Genomic DNA, 20,461 nt, shown 5'->3' on the forward strand with positions numbered 1-20,461 from the left:
GACCCATTTAGAAAGAAAGAAAGAAAGAAAGGAAGGAAGGAAGGAAGGAAGGAAGGAAGGAAGGAAGGAAAAGAAAGAAAGAAAGAAAGAAAGAAAGAAAGAAAGAAAGAAAGAAAGAAAGAAAGAAAGAAAGAAAGAAAGGGAAAAAGAAAAGAGAAAGAAAGGAGGGGAAGAAATCCTGAAGCAGCAGATGGGGGTGGGAGCTGGGGAGGGTGCTGAGGAGCTGCGGTCTTAGTGCTTGGGGAAGGCTGTGGCCTATCTACTCTCCTGTTAATCTCATCCAGCACAGATGTGTTGGACAGCACATTTATACAACACAGGCCTGTGCTAAGTGCAGGGATGCAATAGAGCCAGGACAGATGAGGTTTCTGTTCTCATGAACAAAAAGACACAGATACTCAGGCCACATTGGACGCTGTGAGGAACACAGACAGGCAGCTTTGATTGAGAGGAACAGGGCAAGATGCTCTGACCAGGTGTAACATAAGGATGATCTGAGTTAAGGTCAACTGGAAGAGGCCAGCTTTTAGGAGCACATCCAAGACACAGGGAACACACAGCACAAAGGCCCTTAGGCTAGTGTGTCTGTGGGACAAACAAGGCCAGAGTGGGATAGGGCTGGGGAGAGGAACTCAGTTAAATAGGGAGACGGGGTAAGCAGTCATCAGAAAGTGAAGTGGAGACCAGCTCTTCCCAGAGAGGCCATCCTTTAGGGTTGGCTTTTCACCTGCGTGTGAGTTGGGTAGGTTCGTTGCGGGGAGTACTGTTGGCATCCTCTGGGGAAGGGTGGACCGGTTTTATGTCCTTTCTGAATCTGCTCTACACTTGCTCTCTCCCTGCAGCCTCGTAAACCATGCCAGCTCAATATGCTCTAACCTCTAGTCTGGCTTTCCTGGTGCTACTGGGCACAGCCGGAGCAGGCCCCTTCTCTCCACGGTCCAATGTGACGATCCCAGGCCCACGGCCCCCTCCCCAGCCAGGAGGCCGCAGAGGAGAGGCAGGAGCAGGGAGACCCTCCTCTCAGCTTTATGAGCACACGGTGGAAGGAGGGGAAAAGCAGGTGGTGTTCACGCATCGCATTAACCTGCCCCCTTCTGCTGGCTGTGGCTGTCCCCCGGGCACCGAACCCCCCGTGCCTGCCTCAGAGGTACAGGCCCTGAAGGTCCGGCTGGAGATCCTGGAGGAGCTGGTGAAGGGTCTGAAGGAGCACTGTTCCGGAGGGTGCTGCCCTACTGCTGCCCAGGCTGGCACAGGTGAGCCCGAAAGACAAGAGGAGGGAGAGGAGGGTTAGTGTGAGAGACGGGCTAGGGTGACATAAAGAATCTTGATATGAGGGGTCAGAGAGATGGCTCAGCAGATAAGCCACCTGCTGCCAAGTCTGATGACCTGAGTTCAATTCCTGGGACCCACATGGAGAACCCATTTCGTATAAACTGTGCTCTCACCTACACACACACACACACACACACACACACACACACACACACCACAAGTCATGGCATGCTGGCACACAAACACACAACGTTTGAAAAAAATATGAATGGGAAAAACGTGAGGTTTCCTGTCCCTAGGGGTGGTGGGTGCAGCGCAGGGTGGGAGCTTAGCTAAAGTCAACCCAAACACTTGTTTAGAACTCAGGAGGCCATGTATATTAAGCGACTGGGAGCCTCAATGGGCTTCTGAAGTGAGGCTGGAGGGACCTTGCCATGGGAGCCCTTTGTGGGCTCAGTCCCCCTCTCCCTCCTGCTCCAGGCCAGACAGACGTGCGCAGCCTCTGCAGCCTCCACGGTGTGTTTGACCTGAGCCGCTGCGCCTGTTCCTGCGAGCCCGGCTGGGGTGGACCCACCTGCTCAGACCCCACCGACACGGAGACGCCCACCTCTTCCCCGCCCTCGGCCTCGGGGGCCTGTCCAGATGACTGCAACGATCAGGGTCGCTGTGTCCGAGGACGCTGCGTGTGCTTCCAGGGCTACAGCGGCCCCAGTTGTGCCTGGCCCTCCTGCCCGGAGGACTGCCAAGGCCGCGGGCGCTGCGTGCAAGGGGTGTGCGTGTGCCGCGCGGGCTTCACGGGCCCCGACTGCAGCCAGCGCTCCTGCCCTGGGAACTGCAACCAGAGAGGCCGCTGCGTGGACGGGCGCTGCGTGTGCAACCCCGGCTACACCGGCGAGGACTGCGGGGTGCGCAGCTGTCCCCGGGGCTGCAACCAGAGAGGCCGCTGCGTGGACGGACGCTGCGTGTGCAACCCCGGCTACACCGGCGAGGACTGCGGGGTGCAGAGCTGCCCCCGGGACTGCGGCGAAGGAGGGCGCTGCGTGGACGGCCGCTGCGAGTGCTGGCCCGGGTACGCGGGTGAGGACTGTAGCACGCGCACGTGCCCACGCGGCTGCCAGGGCCGGGGCCGCTGCGAGGACGGAGAATGCATCTGTGACCCCGGCTACACCGGCGAGGACTGCGGCGTGCGCAGCTGCCCCGGGAACTGCCACCAACGGGGCCGCTGTGAGGACGGGCGCTGCGTGTGCTGGCCGGGGTACACCGGGCCCGACTGCGGGGCGCGCGCCTGCCCACGCGACTGCAGAGGCCGCGGGCGCTGCGAGGACGGCGTGTGCGTGTGCAACCCCGGCTACACAGGCGAGGACTGCGGCGTGCGCAGCTGCCCCGGGGACTGCCTCGGCCGGGGACGCTGCGAAAGTGGGCGCTGCGTGTGCTGGCCCGGATACACCGGCCGGGACTGTGGCACGCGCGCCTGCCCCGGAGACTGTCGCGGCCGTGGGCGCTGCGTGGACGGCCGCTGCGTGTGCAACCCAGGATTCACCGGCGAGGACTGCGGGAGCCGGCGCTGCCCCGGGGACTGCCGTGGGCACGGCCGCTGTCAGGAGGGTGTGTGCGTGTGCGACGCGGGCTACACCGGCGAGGACTGCGGCGTTCGCAGCTGTCCCGGAGGCTGTCGAGGCCGCGGCCAGTGCCTGGACGGGCTCTGCGTGTGCGACGAGGGCTACTCGGGCGGGGACTGCGGCGTGCGACGGTGCCCACGCGACTGCAGCCAGCGGGGCGTGTGCCAGGATGGTGTGTGCGCCTGCTGGGAGGGCTACGCGGGAGAGGACTGCGCCACCCGCTCCTGCTCGGCCGACTGCCACCGGCGCGGCCGCTGCGAGGACGGGCGCTGCGTGTGTGACCCTGGCTATACCGGCCCCGCCTGCGCCACCCGCACCTGCCCCGCCGACTGTCGCGGCCGTGGGCGCTGTGTGCAGGGGGTGTGCGTGTGCCACGCGGGCTACGGCGGCGAGGACTGTGGGCAGGAGGAGCCTCCTGCCAGCGCCTGTCCCGGGGGCTGCGGGCCCCGCGAACTGTGCCGGGGAGGCCAGTGTGTGTGCGTGGAGGGCTTCCGAGGCCCAGACTGCGCCATCCAAACGTGCCCTGCGGACTGTCAGGGAAGGGGAGAGTGTCTCCAGGGCAGATGCGTCTGCCAAGATGGCTATGCTGGGGACGACTGCGGCGAAGGTGAGTCCGCAGCCTTCTCCAATGTGTTGGGGCAGGGACCAGGATTCTGGTACCAGGGGCGGTGGTGACACCTAAGCCTCAGGCCTAGGGTCCTGGAGGAAGTAATCCATGGCATTCCCTGTAGAGTGGAAGAAGAGTGAGCCAGAGGGGCCCTGCCCACCAGGGGCTACAGGACCATAAGGGCCTGCCAGCCTGAAAGACCCGCATTTAGATCTCTGGGGAACAGACTGCCTTTAAGGAGTTTCTGTTTTCAAGACATAGTTGGAGACCCAGGCCTTCTTTGGGCCTCTACCAGCTTTTCCCCACTTGCCTTTGAACACTGAGAGTGAAGTTGGGCTTCTCTGTGGCCCCAAGTGAGGGGTTTGCCATGGGGATACCACCTTGGGCTAATCTGATTTCTCTGTCCCGTTCTCCTGGGCAGAGGTGCCAGCCGTCGAGAACATGAGGATGCACCTCCTGGAAGAGACGACAGTCCGCACAGAGTGGACCAGGGCTCCTGGTCCTGTGGATGCCTATGAAATCCAATTCATCCCCATGGTGAGGGAGTACCAGGGGGAGACTGAATGGGCAGCCCTGGGGCAGGGGCAGGGGTTCACTTCATATAGGAAGTTCTATCAGCAGAGTCCAAGTGCTTGGTTCTCACCGTTTCTGTAAAGCCCAAAGTCTTACCCTGCCCCAACCAGGCCCAGAGGCATTGGCAGTTGGTCCAGGGCAACTGGGATACCCTGAACACGATGGTGCTTTCACTACTCCTAAGGCCGCCCAGTACACTGTGGCTATTGCTGTTAGTTCTTGTTGCTGAATCTAAATCTGCCCTGGCTGTGTACACCAGTGTCTGGGATATACTCGCTTTCCTGTGTACTGTACGGCAGGCCTCAAGTGTTTGGAGATGTTAGCATCTGTTCCCAGGCAAAGCCGCCCTCTGGTCTCTCCCTCCTTCCTCCAGTGCTTTATTCTCAGAATTCATCACGTTCCTAGGCCTCCTGCTTTTTGCATGTGCTCCCCAAAGTGAAGAACAAAGAGGGCCCCACTGGCTAACCAGACCCACTGGCATTTTCTCAGAGTTGGCATATAGTAACTTGCAGTCACACAAATTGTTGGCAGTTTTTGACTGTATTTGTTTTAAGTATCTTTTTATTACAAAACTCACGTAGTCCCAACACAGAAAATGTAGAAACTGGATAAGCAAGGAAAAAAAAAAAAAAAAGGAAGGACAGAAAGAAGGAAGCCAAGGAAGGGAAGGAAAAGGCGCATTCGACTGTACATTCCGTGGAGTCTATATATAGGCCTTTGCCTTCGGCTCTGTTTAATGTTTTCTTGCTTAGTTTGGGCCAAGCTGTCTAGGCCGATGCAATAATTCTGAGTCTGTGAACTTGTTTTCCCAGCCCCTGTCGTCAGTGCATTCTTTCTCTGCCTCCCTCTAACTTGCTCTTAGAACATTCGGGGAGTACAGTAAGGACAAAGCCTGTGACCTCTTGTTAGGGACCGCCATTTGCACAGATTGGACTTTGGGGTCACGGATTGCCAGCTCCCAATTAACTGTCTTTTCCAACTCCTGTCTTCCCACATTATCCCATAAATGGTAAGCCAGGCCAGACTTCTGTCCATCAGTCCAGGCAAGACTCCGGACAAATACACTCCCTGGACCTTAAGCCCCAGAAGGTGTGGGAACAGAAGGAACAGCTCCAAGGTGCTGGCTGTCATTGTTGCCCTGGGATGGATCCCTACCAGGCCTGTCCCCCTACCCCCCGCCCCCCTCTGGCCCAAACAGAGGCACTAATCCCTGTTTTGTGGCACAACCAAGATAGCTTTTATTTTAATTCTGTTTAATTTTTTTTTTACTATAAACATAATTTAATCACAAGACAAGAATTTGGCAACTAGAGAAGAGAAAAACGATTCTTGGCTGCTTGATGTTAAAACAAGCACTCCGCTAAGATTTTATAGTGTTTCTCCCACTCTGTTCTGTGTGTATAGTATTTACATATCTCTAATCTGGACAGGGTGGGACTTTTAGAAGGAATTTTCCTGTGAACCTTCAGGGAAGAGAAGGATTAAAATAAACAGTAGCGATAAACTGAGCCTCAGGGCAGAGTCGGCTCCTTCTAATACATACAACTCCATCCTTGGGTGTCGCTGAGGGGTGCAGCTTTCCAGCGGAAACCCTGAGCTTTGCACTCACATCAGTAGGGTGGCACTAAGCTGGTCTGCACCAGGCCTGGCACACCGTCAGCCCACTCCCTCTGCTTTAGGCATGGGCCTCTGTCACATTACCGGCCCTCTGTGAGGTTGCACGGACTCCCGCTAACTGGCCCCCAGACATCTTCTTAGATGGTACTCGGCCCCTGCTCCAGCCCTCAGACCTGCTTTATGTGTTCTGTGTGGTGGCCCCTGGGCCTGAGCCTTTTACCCTCTGTCCCTTTCAGCTGATACAGAGTCTACTGGGTGCCTCTTTGTTCTCTGGCTTTGCCATCTTCCTTATAGGCTGTCTCTCCTTCATTTCCTCCTTCTTTCTAAAAACACTTCTCTCAGAACCTCTAGAAACAGGTCTCTCTTAGCCTCCACTGCTATTTCACACCTCATTATCAGAGACTTGGTGGGTATCAAAGTGTGCTGAGTGTTCCTGGAACCTCAGCATCTGCCTCACTAAGGAGCCTCCACCCCGAGGTCTGATTCAGAAGGTCTGTGGGGTGAGGCCACGAACCTGCTGGAACAAGCCTTCTAGATGATGCTTAGGGCCTCAAGCCCTAAGACCATCCCCTCTTCTAAGAGATGTGAGAGAAAGACCTGAGGGGCGTGAGCCCCTAAATCAGAAGGAGGTTCTAGCATTCCTTGGCTGGGCTTCTCTGCAGCCTGGAAATAGGCTATGCTGAGTGCTGGGACACAAGACCTTGTGGTCTCAGAATAGCTTTTCTTTTGCCTCGTCTGAAAGAGGAGATGAGGGTGAAGTCAGCTCCAGAGATCAGCCAAGGTGGACTCTCCACCTGGGACCACGAGGCTGATACTGAGAATAAAGTTCAACAGTTGCCAAGGACAGTGGGTGAAGGAGCCAAGCTTTACCGAAGAGCAGTGCCAGCTGCCAGCATCTGGCTAGAAAACCTGCCTCAGACCAGCAAGATGGGGCTGGGCAACATGGGTTGAGGCTGACTTGGGACTTCTAGGGGATTTCTGCCAAGTGCATCACTGGAGGGACCAGGATATATAGGTTGATCCAAAGTGAGGAGAATTCGGATGGGCTTGTGTTGATGAAAGAACCAGGTATCCGAGCGCACCCAAGGAGTGTGTGGAATAAGAGGAGTGGGGGAGACAGAGATGGAGACAGAGTACAGGCAGGTTCTGTGACGTATGAGGACTTCACAGTACCAGATGAAAGCCACCCCAAGGCCTCTCAGAGCTGGGCACATAGGAGTAGGGCAGGGTTGTGTGTGGCCAGGAAAAGCCTTCCACCCAGAAAACAGTGACACAGCTTTATCTGATCCTCACCCAGAACTCTTCACGTAACTTCTCATCTGGTTTTGTACTTAGGTATTTACTATGCTTTCTTGGTTTAGGACCTTTTGAAATTTCCAATCCCACTTGGCTGAATAGAGGTGTCCCCACCACGGCCAACATAGCTAAGTAGAACAGACCGTCCTTAGCGGCTGTCCTAGCTGGGCAGCCCTGCAAAATACAGGGCTGTTAGAGTGCTCACAGATGTGCAGCCTTCTCACCTCTGAAGCAGCTGGCACTCTAGGAGACCCTACTTGGCGTCTGCAGGGCCACCATATATAATCTACAACCTTAAACACACATCTGGAGAAGGGCTTTTTTCTCCTGAGTATTTATCACACATAGGGATTCGGGGGCAGTGCCTATGTTTAGCTAGGTTAGACCCAACCTGAAGGCAGGGATAAAAATACAAGGCCTTGTATTTTGGTGTCTCCAGTGCCCAGTGTGATGCCGTGTATAGACTCAGCAATCAGAAAATGTGCTGGTGGAACTCTGAGCAGGCAGACCTTGCTTTAAGAGGTCTACTAGCCCTCGGAAGAGACAAGAGTTCTAAAAGGACAGCCAAGGCACACACAAGAGGGCCCTTGCCCACGGGCCCTCTGAGTAGACACTGAGAGGAGGAAGGGAGGCCTGCTGGTCTAGCTCATTTGTTCTGAAAGGACATGTGGTTAGGGGAAGCCGCTGGTGCTCAGGTAGCCAGGGTTGGCAGGGGAAAAGTGGAGGGAGTCCTGGGCTGGCTCAGGTGGGATTTTTGGCAGATGAATAGGGATCCCCCATGAGAGGGGGCCACAACTGCCTGAGCTCAAGTCTCTGTGGTCTTTTTTGAGATAGGGTCTCCCTGTAGCTCCAGTTGTCCTGGAACTCTCTGTGTAGACCAGGCTGGCCTTGAACTCACAGAGCTCTGCCTGCCTCTGCCTCCCAGGTGCTGGGATTAAAGGTGCATGCCACTACGCCTGGCCTGTCTTTGCTGCTGTGTTCTTGGTGTGCACCTTTGCAAGATGTGGTCCTCTCTGTGCCTCAGTTTCCTCGTCTGTAGAACATGACAGACAGACCCTTTTACAAGATGGTTAAGTGAGTTCATAGGTATGAGTTGCAGAGGAGAGGCACTGGCCAGAGTGAGGCTCTAGGCGTCTCTGCTGTTCCTGTCCATGCTTCCCAGCTGTTGGGAACTGTTCAGAGACTGGAGGATTGAGCGGTGAGGGTGACAGTGCCAGCCTGATCATCCTGGTACTCTCTTGCAGACCGAGGGGACAAGCCCACCATTCACAGCACGGGTGCCCAGCTCTGCCTCAGTCTATGACCAGAGAGGACTGGCCCCCGGTCAGGACTACCAAGTCACTGTCCGTGCTCTTCGAGGGACTGGCTGGGGTCCTCCTACCTCTAAGACCATCACCACTAGTGAGAGCTGGGGCGTGGGAGCAAAGGCCTGGGTAGAGACTTGGGTTTGACATGGTCACTGGGAATCTGCATGGGGTGGGCCTGCATGGGAATCTGCATGCAGCTGGGCCTGCAGAGCAAAGCTGACTGGCTCCTGAGACCTCCTCTCTCTAACCCTGCTAGTGATCGATGGTCCCCAGGACCTCCGAGTGGTGGGTGTGACTCCCACCACACTGGATCTCAGCTGGCTGCGCCCCCAGGCTGAGGTGGACCGATTTGTGGTGTCCTACGTCAGTGCTGGTAACCAAAGGGTACGGCTGGAAGTTCCCCCTGAAGCAGACAGGACTCAGCTGACTGACCTGATGCCAGGTGTGGAATACGTGGTGACCGTCACAGCAGAGAGGGGCCGTGCAGTCAGCTACCCTGCATCTGTCAGAGCCAACACAGGTATGGCCATCTAGGAGTTAGGGAAGGGCACACTTGCCAAGGCTAGGAGCCTTCTCCTCAGGCTCAGGCTGAAGGGTCACAGGTTCCACTGAACATGTTGGAAGGGCAAGCGGCCGTCCCAGCACACCTGCTGCAGCCCATCTGTTCTAAGGGTAGTGGGGAGACCCAGCCCTCAGATGCCTGGAGCCCTGTAGGAAACCTGCAGGTTAGACTGTGTCAAGAGCTGGTCCAAGGAAAGAAAAGCAGCAAACAGAAGCCAGCTGATCCTCCCAGAGCAGCAACTGGCCTGGAACTCACCATAGAAACCGGGCTGGCCTCGATCCAGAGATCCTACCGGCCTCTGCTTCCCAGATGCTGGGATTGAAGGAGAGGGCCACCAGGCCAGGCTGAGCAGGTGGTTCTTATAATTCAAGTACAGAGATAGTGGTCAGTCTGATCTTATGGAGGACCTGAACTAGGCTGATCAAAGATCAACACCCTGCTTCTGTTAGGGCTGGGACTACCTGGGGCTGGGTCTCTCGGCAGTAATCTTCCACCCGCCCTCAAGGTTTCTTAACAGATGCCCTGATCTTTCTTTCCTTTTCCTGTGACAGGAGGATGCCCTCTTACCGGTAGCGCACATTTTCTTCTGTTCTCTCCAATTCACAGCTGGGCCTGCTGACTTCTCTTCTTTCTAGGGCACCAACAGTAGCTGGGCCTGGAGGGCAAGGGTCCGGGTGGGGCTCCTGGGACACTGACTTACTGCCCTGGTTCTTTTTCTAGGTGGGGCTGGGGCTCAGGGAAGAGGCCTCGGCTCAGGTGGGGGGTGGGGGAGCCACGGTGGAAGGAGCACAGGGTGGGGGAGTTGACACTGACCTGCTCCCCCCTCCCCCCTTTCTCACTCGGCAGCACCAGGCCACTACAGTTACTCGGAGGTGCGCCCCCAAGTCCCACCCCCCAGCCCCCGTCCCCGGCCTCCAAGGCCCTCCCGGCCCTCGCGGCCCCCAGAGGTGGAGGAGTGGCGGCCCCGGCCCAGCCTGCCCCAGCCTCCCCGACGGCCGTGGGGCAACCTGACCGCGGAGCTGGGTCGCTTCCGCGGCACTGTGCAGGACCTGGAGCGCTACCTGCGAGCTCACGGCTACCCGCTGCGGGCCAACCAGACCTACGCATCGGTGGCGCGCCACATCCATGAGTTCCTGCGGCGCCATCGGACCGCGGGGCCCCCGGCACCCAAGCCGCGTCGCCCCCACCCTACCGCCAGTCCAGCCCCGGGCACCAGGAAGCGGGACTCGGACCAGGGCGACGTAGGCCCAATGCCCGCCGGCGGCGCAAACCCGGTGACCGCGTCCCGACACCCAAAGCCAGAGGTGCTGGGAAGTGCAGCCGACGGCGCGCTGCTTCTGTCCCTCGATGGGCTCCGGGGCCAATTCGAGCGTGTAGTGCTGCGCTGGCGGCCACTGCCACCCGCCGAGGGTCCCATCGGGGAGCTGACCGTGGATGGCACAGAGCGCACCGTCCGCTTGCCCAACCTCAGGCCTGGCACCACTTACCACGTGGAGGTCCACGGGGTGAGGGCAGGGCAGACTTCCAAGTCCTACGCCTTCATCACCACCACAGGTAGTGTGGGCTGGGGCCTGGGACCACCCAACCCCTGTCCAGCATCACCTGCCTTGGAGGTTGCAGCCCCGAGCTGTGCCCCTCACTGCCTGGCTGCTTAGACCTCCACCCCTCACCACCACCCTTCAGACCCTTCCTGGCCCAGGCTGCAGGAGACTTCCTCACAAAGCACCCCCTCCAGTGTCGCTGACAGCTACCCTATCCCAGGGTCCTGACATCCTCCTGTGGCCACTCAAAGCCAAGCAGACCTGGTCTTTGGAGCCCTCTGGTGCCCACCTGGGGTCTGGAGACTCTTTGACAATGGCTGTTACAGCCATTTGCCATTGTGACATGACTTTATCTGCAAAGAGCACATTCAAAAACCTTGCAATCCAGTTGCAAAATACACATGCGCGCGCGCGCGCGCGCACACACACACACACACACACACACACACACACACACACACACCATGTTTTCGGCAAGTCTACAGCTTTGTGCAGGACTGCCAATACCTATCCTAGGCCACACAGACCTGCAGTTGGACACCCCTGATGCAGGCAGTACAAGGCACCCAGGTGGCCTCCCTGTGGCGTCTGCAGAGATCCACCCAGCAGTTTCAGGGGTGGGATTGAAACCAGGGATTCCCAGTCTGACTCACTGTGGTGAGGGCAGCTGAGACCTGTGGTCTGTGGTTATTTCCCACAATTTAGCTTTGACCTTGAAGCGACACATCAGAACTGCTCGAGGGTGACCTTAAGCCATCAGGCGGCAAGTGGATGTGGGGAGTGAAACCACTGCTTCCTGAACTGCTTTTCCACACTGGGCTCCCCTCCAGCTGGTCTCTCCTACAGGACGGATGCCCAGCCCTGGGGGCAGGGTGCTTTGTGACTGCAGGGTGGGAGTGGACCTCTTCTTCCTCCATAGGGCCCAGATGCCACCGGAGCTGGACGTCCACCCCCACAGCCTCTCTTGAGTCTCTCCTACTGTCAACCGCCCTCTTCCTCCCTAACACCACCATCCCTTTCTTCCAGGCTTCTCACTGCAGCACTAATGGAAGGCAGAGCACCACCAGTGGGGGGCGGTGGAGGGTCAGGAGTGGGGAGGAACATGAAATTTGGGAGGGGGCATGAGGTCATGGAAGCCTCAAGCAGGAAGGGATGACAGACTGTGTCATTGCCTGCCCTAAGCCAGGCCTGACTGCTCTGTATTGGGCTGGATGAGGGGATCTGGAGGACTAGGCCAGGCATGGGAGGAGATTCTAGGGCCGCAGCAGAAAGAGCGGGAAGCTCTCTAGTGGAGAGGCTGGAGGGCACCGGGGCTGGAGGTCCTTTCCTGCTCTCATACTCCCTCTCCTGTTTCTCTCGCTCTGCTCCGCCTCTTCCCAGGGTCCTTACCCTCTGGCCTCTTGGAGGCTACTGATGAGCCTCCTCCCTCAGGCCCCTCCACGACCCAAGGGGCCCAGGCCCCTATCCTGATCCTGGAGCACCACCCGCAGGAGCTGGGAGAGTTGAAGGTGCTGGGCAGAGACAAGACAGGGCGCCTCCAAGTGGCCTGGACTGCCCAGCCCGACACCTTTGCCCACTTCCAGCTGCGCCTGCTGGTGGCCAAGGGGCCGCAGACGCATGAGGAACTGCTGCCGGGAGATGTCCGACAAGCTCTGGTGCCCCCGCCCCCTCCCGGAGCCCCCTACACACTGTTCCTCCATGGGATCACCCCTGGGGGCAAGCCCTCTTTTCCCATCACCTACCAAGGCATTATGGGTATATACTGGACTGTGCTCAGACCACTGTCCTGAGACAGGGGGAGGAGCTGGGGCCATCTCAGGACACCAGAGGTGGGACCAAATTTAAGAGGCCAGTGAGAGGCAGACCTGACTGGAGGATAGGAAGAAATAGAGGAGAGAAAGATTTGTGGGTTCAGAAGGAAGGCAGATGGAGGAGGGATGTCATAATGATGATAACGCCATTAGAGGAAGTTGAGGTTGGGCTAGGAACTATGAGAGGGTGGCTGTAGCCCTGCTGTATGTCTGTCTGCCTGCCCCACTTCCTGGATGCCCCTCTGCTCTTCCCTGGGCTGTAGAACCCAAGGTGGACTTGGAAAGGCCTCTGGCTCCAACACTGGCCCTCAACCCCCAGTACCGCCACCCTGGGGATCTGGCGCCTGTGAGCCCATCAGCCAGATTTTGCTGGGGATGGAGTCTCCTTCGGTTGTGTGTGGGCTCTATTGCCATCCAGACACTGGAGATGGGTGACATTTGTAGAAGCAGAACAGGTTCTGGGGTTTCTGATTCTCATTCCCTTCTTGGTCCACTTTGTGGAATGAGGGTAGCTGACTCTTGGTCCAATTCTAGAAGAAGATGTCCACTGGGAGAGGATGGCAGGGGCAAGAGTGGCTGGAGGCCGAGAAGCCTGCGGACTGCTCTGAAGCAGCAGTGGGGAGGTGGCAACAGAAAGGCAGAGGAAATGCCCTCTTCCTGGGAGGGCTGAGGGGCAGGGAATGGAGGTGTCTAGGTGGAGTGACAGAGGAGAGGGTAGGAGCTAGGGAGAAAGCTAACGGTTGGTCCAACATGCTTTGCTTTGTCTCCCAAACCCCAGACAGGACTGAGAATCAGCCTGGGAAGCCGTCAGTCCCGCCTCGCCTAGGTGAGCTGACAGTGACAGGCCTGACCTCTGACTCCCTGCTTCTGCACTGGACTGTCCCCGAGGGGGAATTTGACTCCTTCATGATCCAGTACAAGGACAAAGATGGACCCCAGGTGATGCCTGTGGAGGGGCCCCAGCGCACAGCACCCATCACATCCCTGGAACCGGGACGCAAGTATAAATTTGTCCTGTATGGGCTTGTCGGCAAGAAGAGGCATGGCCCTTTGGTGGCTGAAGCCAAGATCGGTGAGTGACAGACAGCAGACGCCCCTCCCCATCACTACCCTCTGTACCGTCCTGAAGGAGGTCATCTCAGAGCTTTTGGGGTCCAGGAAGGTTGTCTATGATCCAGGACAGCTGTGCTGAGTCTCTGCTGAAGAGAAAGCAGTGTTGGGCAACAGAGGAGGGCTGAGGAAGGAGGTGCAGGCAGACGGGCTGGGAGGGAGATGGGGGGTGCGATGCCTAGGAGGCACAGGCAGAAGTGGTGGCCTCCAGGATAATCCATGTCACTCTTTCCTGTGGCTGGAGAGCATGGGGAACTGAAGGCCTTGGTCCTGGGGCTCTGTGTGCTGTGTAGGGTGGCTTGGCCCTCACTTGAGGAACCCTAAGGGACCTGAGAGGCTTTGAGTACAAGCGTGGCATGATTAGTTACTGACAAATACAGTGCCTGCTACAGGGACATGTTAGACAAGTGAGTTGAGAGTTGGTGAGACCCGATGGCTGATGGCAGCCTGGCTGGGATGGTGGTGCTGGGACAGGACATAGGGCTGAAGGACAGCCAGGAGGCCTAGGCAAGTCCCAGGTCTCTGGATGGGCCAATTTTGTTCCCCAGGCAGGAACAGCAGGTGGGGAGCCATGTAGGGTGGGACTCAGACAGACACCTTCTGAGTGTTTCTGAAGTCAGGTGAGCTCAGGGGGCTCCTGAACAGTGGCAGGCACACTTTACAGCAGCCCTGAGTGGTACAGAGAGAAGTTGCCTGGTGGGGCCTCAGGGCTATCCTGCAATCCCATAGCTGTGGAGAGCAGAGAGAAGGCCTGGAGAGGATGTGGGGGAGCAGGGGGGAGGTCCCAGATATCAGGGATGGCCACCACCTAGCAGGAGCAGAGGTAGAGGAGCACCAGGGTAGTTAGTGTCCAGGATGCTGCAGAGGAGGGTGTGGCGGGTCTAGTCAGAGGGCAGAGGAGTGAGTCAAGGGCTCTCGAGTGTCCACAGGACTCAGCAAAGGCCAGGTCACTGCTGGCCTATGAGCGCTGCCTGGTGGAGAACAGAGCTGGGTTGGGGTGATGGAGGTTCAGACAGCCTTCTGGAATCTTCTGGGAACAAAGAGAAAAGAAGACAGATGGAAATATACACAGAAAGTCGGTCAGGTTGGGGACAGAAAAATGGCAGCGAGGGAGGGGCCCAGGCCATGGTGGGGAGCCTCAAGGGAGTGAGTGTCCTAAGGAAGAGGACCCAAAGTTGGAGGTTTTCCCACACCAGCACACCTCAAGATCCTGCTCTCTCTCAGAGGAGAAACTAGCTAGACAATAGACTGGATGTATGGAGGGTGCCTTGGGGCCATTTCCCTGGCTGTACGGAAAGGGAAAGGGCTGGCTAGGCTCCTCCTCTCCTTTCTGAGCCTCTTGCCCCTTGGTTGTGAACAGTCAGTGAGGTCCTACAGTGCTTTAGGCCACTTAGAAGATGCCACCCTTTCCTGTAAGTGGCAAAGCTCCTCCTTAACACCCAGCAGGGCAGAGCGCTGGCTGGCTTTTGGCCTGGATTCCCTCTGTCACAAATCTCCATACAGTTACAGTGAGCAGGCTGTGCCTCACAAGACATCCTTTCTCCTATGACCCTTCCCTTCTCTCCACCACCTCTTCCTAGTGCCTCAGAGCGAACTCAGCCCAGGAACCCCACCTCGCCTGGGAGAACTGTGGGTGACAGACCCTACCCCAGACTCACTGCATGTCTTCTGGACGGTCCCTGAGGGCCAGTTTGACTCCTTCATGGTTCAATATAGAGACAAGGAAGGACGGCCCATTGTGGTACCAGTGGAGGGGCCCGAGCGCTCAGTGGTGGTCTCCCCCCTAGACCCCAATCACAAGTACAGATTCACTCTGTTTGGAATTGCCAACAAGAAGCGGTACGGCCCCCTCGTGGCTGACGGCACTACTGGTGAGTGGCTGCCACCTATGCCCCCTGTGACCTCTTCCCACTTTCTATACGCTTACTCTCAGCCAGGAACCAGCTGGGCCTCCTGGCAAGATGGCTGATTCCAGCATCCTGGCCCCACTCCCGGACTGAGGGGCAGCCAGCTTCCCCCACACTGGGCCCCTTCCATCCCATTCAGCATGCTCCCCAAGGCCCAGAAGGTGTGTCATACTCTGGCTACATCAGAATTCCCAGGGTTTCAGCACTCACTCATAGAGTGACCCCACCCCCACCCCAGGTCCAAACCTAAAGCCCATCCCAGCTGCCCATTCTGCACCTGGCTCACTCTTCTTGTTTACAGCCCCAGAGAGGAAAGAACCACCTCACCCCAAGTCCCCTGAGCGGCCCCTCCTGGGGGAGCTGACGGTGACTGGCGTGACCCCAGACTCTCTGCGCCTGTCCTGGACTGTGGCCAAGGGCCCCTTCGACTCCTTTGTGGTCCAGTACAAGGATGCACAGGGGCAGCCTCAGGCGGTGCCCATCACGGGGGAGGAGAATGAGGTCACCATCCCTGGCCTGGAGTCCAACCGGAAGTATAAGATGAACCTCTATGGGCTGCGTGGCAGGCAGCGTGTGGGGCCCGTGTCTTTGGTGGCCAAGACGGGTGAGTCAGAGCCACACACCTCTGTCTCCCTCCCCTACTGGCCCCAGACCTGGAGCAGGACTTGGCCCAGCACCACCTTCTCTTTCCCATGGTTGCTCAGGCCTGGGCCTTGCTCCTTCCCTGCGGCGCTCTTGTCCCCACATCCCAGGACTCCTCATCCAGCTCCAGCTCCGCAGAACAGACCCCACTTCCCCATTCCAAGCAGCTGTGCCTCTCTTCTACCCCACTGTCCTCCACAGAGTCCTCCGTTCAGCCACGATGTCCTCATTCTAGTTGATAATGTGCTCCTTCCAGACCCTATTCAGGCCCTGGCTGCCACTGCTGGGCTTCTGTCACCACGCCTGCACCCTCACCACATGGCCACTCTGGTCAGGGGTGGCAGATCCAGGGAACCAGCGTACCAGTGCTCTTCCCAGTCAGAAAGCACACCTCTTAGTCTCCACTCCTGACTCCCTGCCAGGCCCTGAGTCCTAGCCTGTTCCTCTGTGTCCCCAGACCCTCCCATCCGGGGCCATGCCCTCGCTGGGAGCATACTGCTGGGGAGCACACTCTGGAAACAACTACCTGGCTCTTACTGTTGGCTTCCCAACAAGGTGCCTATGGGACCTTGTGCCAGTCACTCAACCTCACTGTGCCCAGCTCCCCTCTGTCAAGTGAGGATCATGATTAGGACACTACACCAAGCTGTTTAGGATATCTGACTTCAAGCCAGGTGTGGTGGAGCATGCCTGTAAATCTCAGCGCTCTGGAGGCCAAGGCAGGATTGTGAGTTCCAGGGCAGCCTGGGCCACATAGTGACACCTCGTCTAAAAAGAATAAAAATAAAATAAAAGATTAACTGAGCCGGGCATGGTGGCGCATGCTTTTAACCCCAGCACTTGAGAGAGAGAGGCAGGCAGATCTCTGTGAGATTGAGGCCAGCGTGGTCAGTAACCTCCTTTGCTCCCTCCTCCCTGCCCACAGCTCTCCTCTTGTCCCTCCTCCTCACCACCCCCCGGCCCCCGTTCCTCCTGTAGGGCTGGCTTCCCTATGCCCTGTCCCTCAATCTCATGTAACCCTGCTGAGCAGTTAGGGGCCAATGGAATTGTAAGTCCAGAGCTGGCCAGGAAGAAGCAGGGCTCTCCCAGCCCCACCTGAACTCACCTTTCTTCCGCTCTAGACAGGAGCCCCACCTCAGCAATGCTTTCCTTAGAGACTGTTGTGGGTGGGCAGGACCCACAGGACCTAGCAGGAGCATGTTCCTGACCTATCAGTGACTGGATGGTGAGGCTTTGGTGTCCCTGTTGACTAGCCAGGCCAGACACCATGAATAACTGTATCCCCTGTCTCTTCTTTCAGCCCCACTGGACATTGTGAACGAGACCCCCAGACCCACAGAATCTAGCACAGAGGCCCCAGAGCCCCCTGAGAAGCCTCGCCTGGGGGAGCTGACTGTGACAGATTCCACTCCTGATTCCCTGAGCCTGTCCTGGACGATCCCTGAGGGACAATTTGACCACTTCGTGGTCCAGTACAGAAATGGAGATGGGCATCCAAAGGTGGTGCGGGTGCCAGGACACGAGGACCAGGTCACCATCCCAGGCCTGGAGCCAGACCACAAGTACAAGATGAACCTGTATGGTATCCACAGTGGCCAGCGCGTGGGCCCCGTGTCTGCCATTGGGGTGACAGGTGAGTAAACTGTAGGAGCCCAGGGTAGGACCCACTGGGAGTGACCTTCCAGGCCTCTGGTGACTAGCAAGTGGGGATTGGTGGTTAGGGATTCATCAGTACCCCAAGCCTGCTTTGACTGAACCTGTAGTCTGTACGCCTTTCCCTAGGGCTGCCCTGTCTCCCCAGCCAGGGTCCATAGAGGCCTTTGCTTTGCTGGTAGCTGTCCAGGTCCCCTCAACTGATCTAAGTGTGAATATGTTTGTTATCTGTCAGCTGAGCAGGGCCACCAGGTCCCAAGGCGGTCTTCTCTGAACTGACCTCAGGACCCCTTGGTAGCCATGGCTTCTCCCTCCTCCCCAACCCCCAAGGACATCTGCTGGGACCCTGCCTCACCTTCTGTGTCCCCTTCTCAGCTACAGAGGAAGAGACCCCCAGCCCCACAGAGCCCAGCACAGAGGCCCCGGAGTCCCCTGAGGAACCGCTCCTGGGAGAGCTGACAGTGACAGGATCCTCCCCAGACTCCCTGAGCCTCTCCTGGACCGTCCCCCAGGGCGAGTTTGACTCCTTCACTGTCCAGTACAAGGACAGGGATGGGCGGCCCCAGGTGGTGCGTGTCGGGGGCCAGGAGAGGGAGGCCACGGTGAGGGACCTGGAGCCTGGAAGGAAGTACAAGATGAACCTGTATGGGCTCCGCGAGGGGCAGCGTGTGGGCCCCGTGTCCACCGTGGGCGTGACCGGTGAGTGTGACTGGGGTGTGGTTCTATTCTTACTGCTAGTCCAGCGTCCCTGTGGCCAGTGAGTGCCCAGCTGCCACACAGTGATGGTCCCCCATCTGCTTGGGACGGCAAGGCTGCTTTGTGGCCTGGCACCTGTTCTCACTTTCCAGTGCTGTAGTTTCCTTGTCTGTAACTGAGGCGAACTCCTGCCTCTTGGAATGTTGTGAGGACTAAACGAGTTGACAGAGACAAATCGTTAAGAATGGCCTGGCACACAGCAAGTGTGCTTTTGGGTGCAGCTCTGACCACTCCAACCCTCCATGTGTTGAGGTGCGGGATCCACCTGTCCCCTTTTGCTGATTCACCTGCTTTGAGGGCCAGAATATGCATCAGACATTGTCCTCTCAGGACGGCTCTGGGTTTTCTAATGCTCACCGAGGGCAACTACAGCAGGAAACAGCCCTCCTGCCTCCTCCCTTGGGCCAATTACAGGGCCTTGGCTTCCACAATGGGCCTAGCTTGTGCCCAGGAGGCTGAGCGGGCAACGACACCACTAGGACCTTCTTCTGACCTTCCCCGCCTGGTCACGAGGGTCTCCTTTGATCACTAAAACAAAGGCATACCTCTTTGAAAAAACAATTTTTGTCACAGGAAAAAGATTAGAAACTTAAAGGCAGAAAAACAGACACGTTTTCCCATACTTTACTTCTGTACTTTCAAAGCTCAACTTTAGAGGGATCTTGTTGGCTTAGCTTCCAGAACCTTCCATGCCTGATTTCCTTTCTTGGCCTCAGTCAGGGCCAGGGCAAGGGAATACTTCTGAGTTACCCTCCTTGGGGCTTGAGGTAGCAGGCTGAAAGTTCATGCCAGGTCTAGAACATTCTGTCAACATCTGTCCCGCTGTGCCAGGGAACCACAGTGAGCTCTGTGCAGCCCTGATCCAGGTCAGTCAGGTCTTAACTGAAGCAATGCAGTAGAGGAAAGAGTCCAGCAACTCGAGTTCCATTCCTGGGGTCCCCTGTTCTTTTCTGTGATCTTGAAAACCTTCTCTTTTCCTGAAACTCCAGCATCCTCCTTTTTCAAGTGCCACCCACTCTGTCTACAATGAGGTAGTGTGTTGGGGTGTTCTCAGCTCATTTGGCTTTCCCTCAGACCCACGTGTGGCCAGATCACCAACTGTGTTCTGAGGCTATTTTGAAACATGCATTGTACATGTCTTGGATAAAATAGAAGTGGCCTGTGAGGAAGGAACAAGCCTCCATGTTCATTACCAGGGCAACAGGCGCTGGAGGGCTGGAGCCTGCTGAGTGGGTGATTGTAAGGCCTGGCATAGCACCTGCTGCTCTCTTGTCTAAGGGAATTCATTCAGCTAGCTAGCAGCCCTTCAAACTCAAGGACTTCTGGTTGAGAGGCCGGAATGTTGTCATCAGTCAACAAGGGGGCTGTCGTTTTCTGCAGACACAGTGTCACCTTTTCCCATTAAGTCAAACCACCAGCGTCAGACTTGGTGGTCACGGGCAGTTTCTGCCCCACCTCATTGCCTGTGCCTCCATCCCTCCTTCCCACCCAGCCTCCTGTTGGTCAGCATCGCCATCTGGGGCAGGCTTCACCTGTCTTGGTCTAGCCTTGCCTTCTCTGGAAATCAGAGAAATAAGCTCCCATCTGCCCACTCTACCATTCTGCTTCTTGGGACCTCCTTCTGCAGTCACCAACAGACTCTGCTGACAGCAGGAACCAGCAGGACACTCACGTATTTAACAAGCATTCTGTGGGTGCACCGTGTACCAGACAGTGCGACCCAGTGGAAGATCCCAAACTCTGCGTCACACTCTAACAGAGTGGGCAGGGAACAAGTTGCTGGAATAACCTAGCTGGTGCCATGTGTGATGGGGTAAGAGCTGTGGAGGAAGGCACAGCCCAGTAGTGAGAGGGTAAGGGCCTGACTCAGGACACAGTGAGTGCCTGCGGAAAGATCTGGAGCAGGCTCGAGAACGCAGCCACCTTCCCCTGCGGAGGGGGAGACTGGCAAGTGGTGATCCTCACCCTCCAGTGCCGAAACAGCAGGCAGTGAAGCATGGTTTGGAGTGGGGCGGGGGGCCGCAGGGGACATGAGAGGCCTTTGTATGAACCTGACTTTTGCCGGGCTTGGTGGTGCTTTTAGTCCCAGCACTTGGGAGGCAGAGGCAGGCAGATCTCAGAGTTCCAGGCCAGCCTGGTCTACATAATGAGTTCCAGGCCAGCTGGGGCTACAGGGAGACCCTGTCTC

At 57.2% G+C, this 20,461-nt stretch overlaps 1 protein-coding gene across 2 annotated transcripts in view; it reads left to right on the top strand.

Moving 5' to 3' along the window:
* The window catches only part of Tnxb (tenascin XB), a 71,233-nt gene that overhangs the window by 17,269 nt on the left and 33,503 nt on the right, over window positions 1–20,461 (top strand). Inside the window, exons 2-12 of one of the 2 annotated variants that reach the window (XM_017795184.2) lie at window positions 843–1,253; window positions 1,753–3,498; window positions 3,920–4,035; window positions 8,229–8,385; window positions 8,548–8,811; window positions 11,775–12,149; window positions 12,984–13,277; window positions 14,896–15,186; window positions 15,524–15,826; window positions 17,165–17,497; window positions 17,893–18,216. In XM_017795184.2, the coding sequence (XP_017650673.1) occupies window positions 854–1,253; window positions 1,753–3,498; window positions 3,920–4,035; window positions 8,229–8,385; window positions 8,548–8,811; window positions 11,775–12,149; window positions 12,984–13,277; window positions 14,896–15,186; window positions 15,524–15,826; window positions 17,165–17,497; window positions 17,893–18,216 (4,603 nt within the window). In that variant the 5' untranslated portion in view covers window positions 843–853. The remainder of the gene's footprint in view (window positions 1–842; window positions 1,254–1,752; window positions 3,499–3,919; window positions 4,036–8,228; window positions 8,386–8,547; window positions 8,812–11,774; window positions 12,150–12,983; window positions 13,278–14,895; window positions 15,187–15,523; window positions 15,827–17,164; window positions 17,498–17,892; window positions 18,217–20,461) is intronic. The other variant, XM_029557871.1, reaches the window with a different exon arrangement.

This window comes from Nannospalax galili, unplaced genomic scaffold, assembly GCF_000622305.1.
Source record: "Nannospalax galili isolate Female #2095 unplaced genomic scaffold, S.galili_v1.0 scaffold948, whole genome shotgun sequence".
Lineage (NCBI taxonomy): Eukaryota > Metazoa > Chordata > Mammalia > Rodentia > Spalacidae > Nannospalax > Nannospalax galili.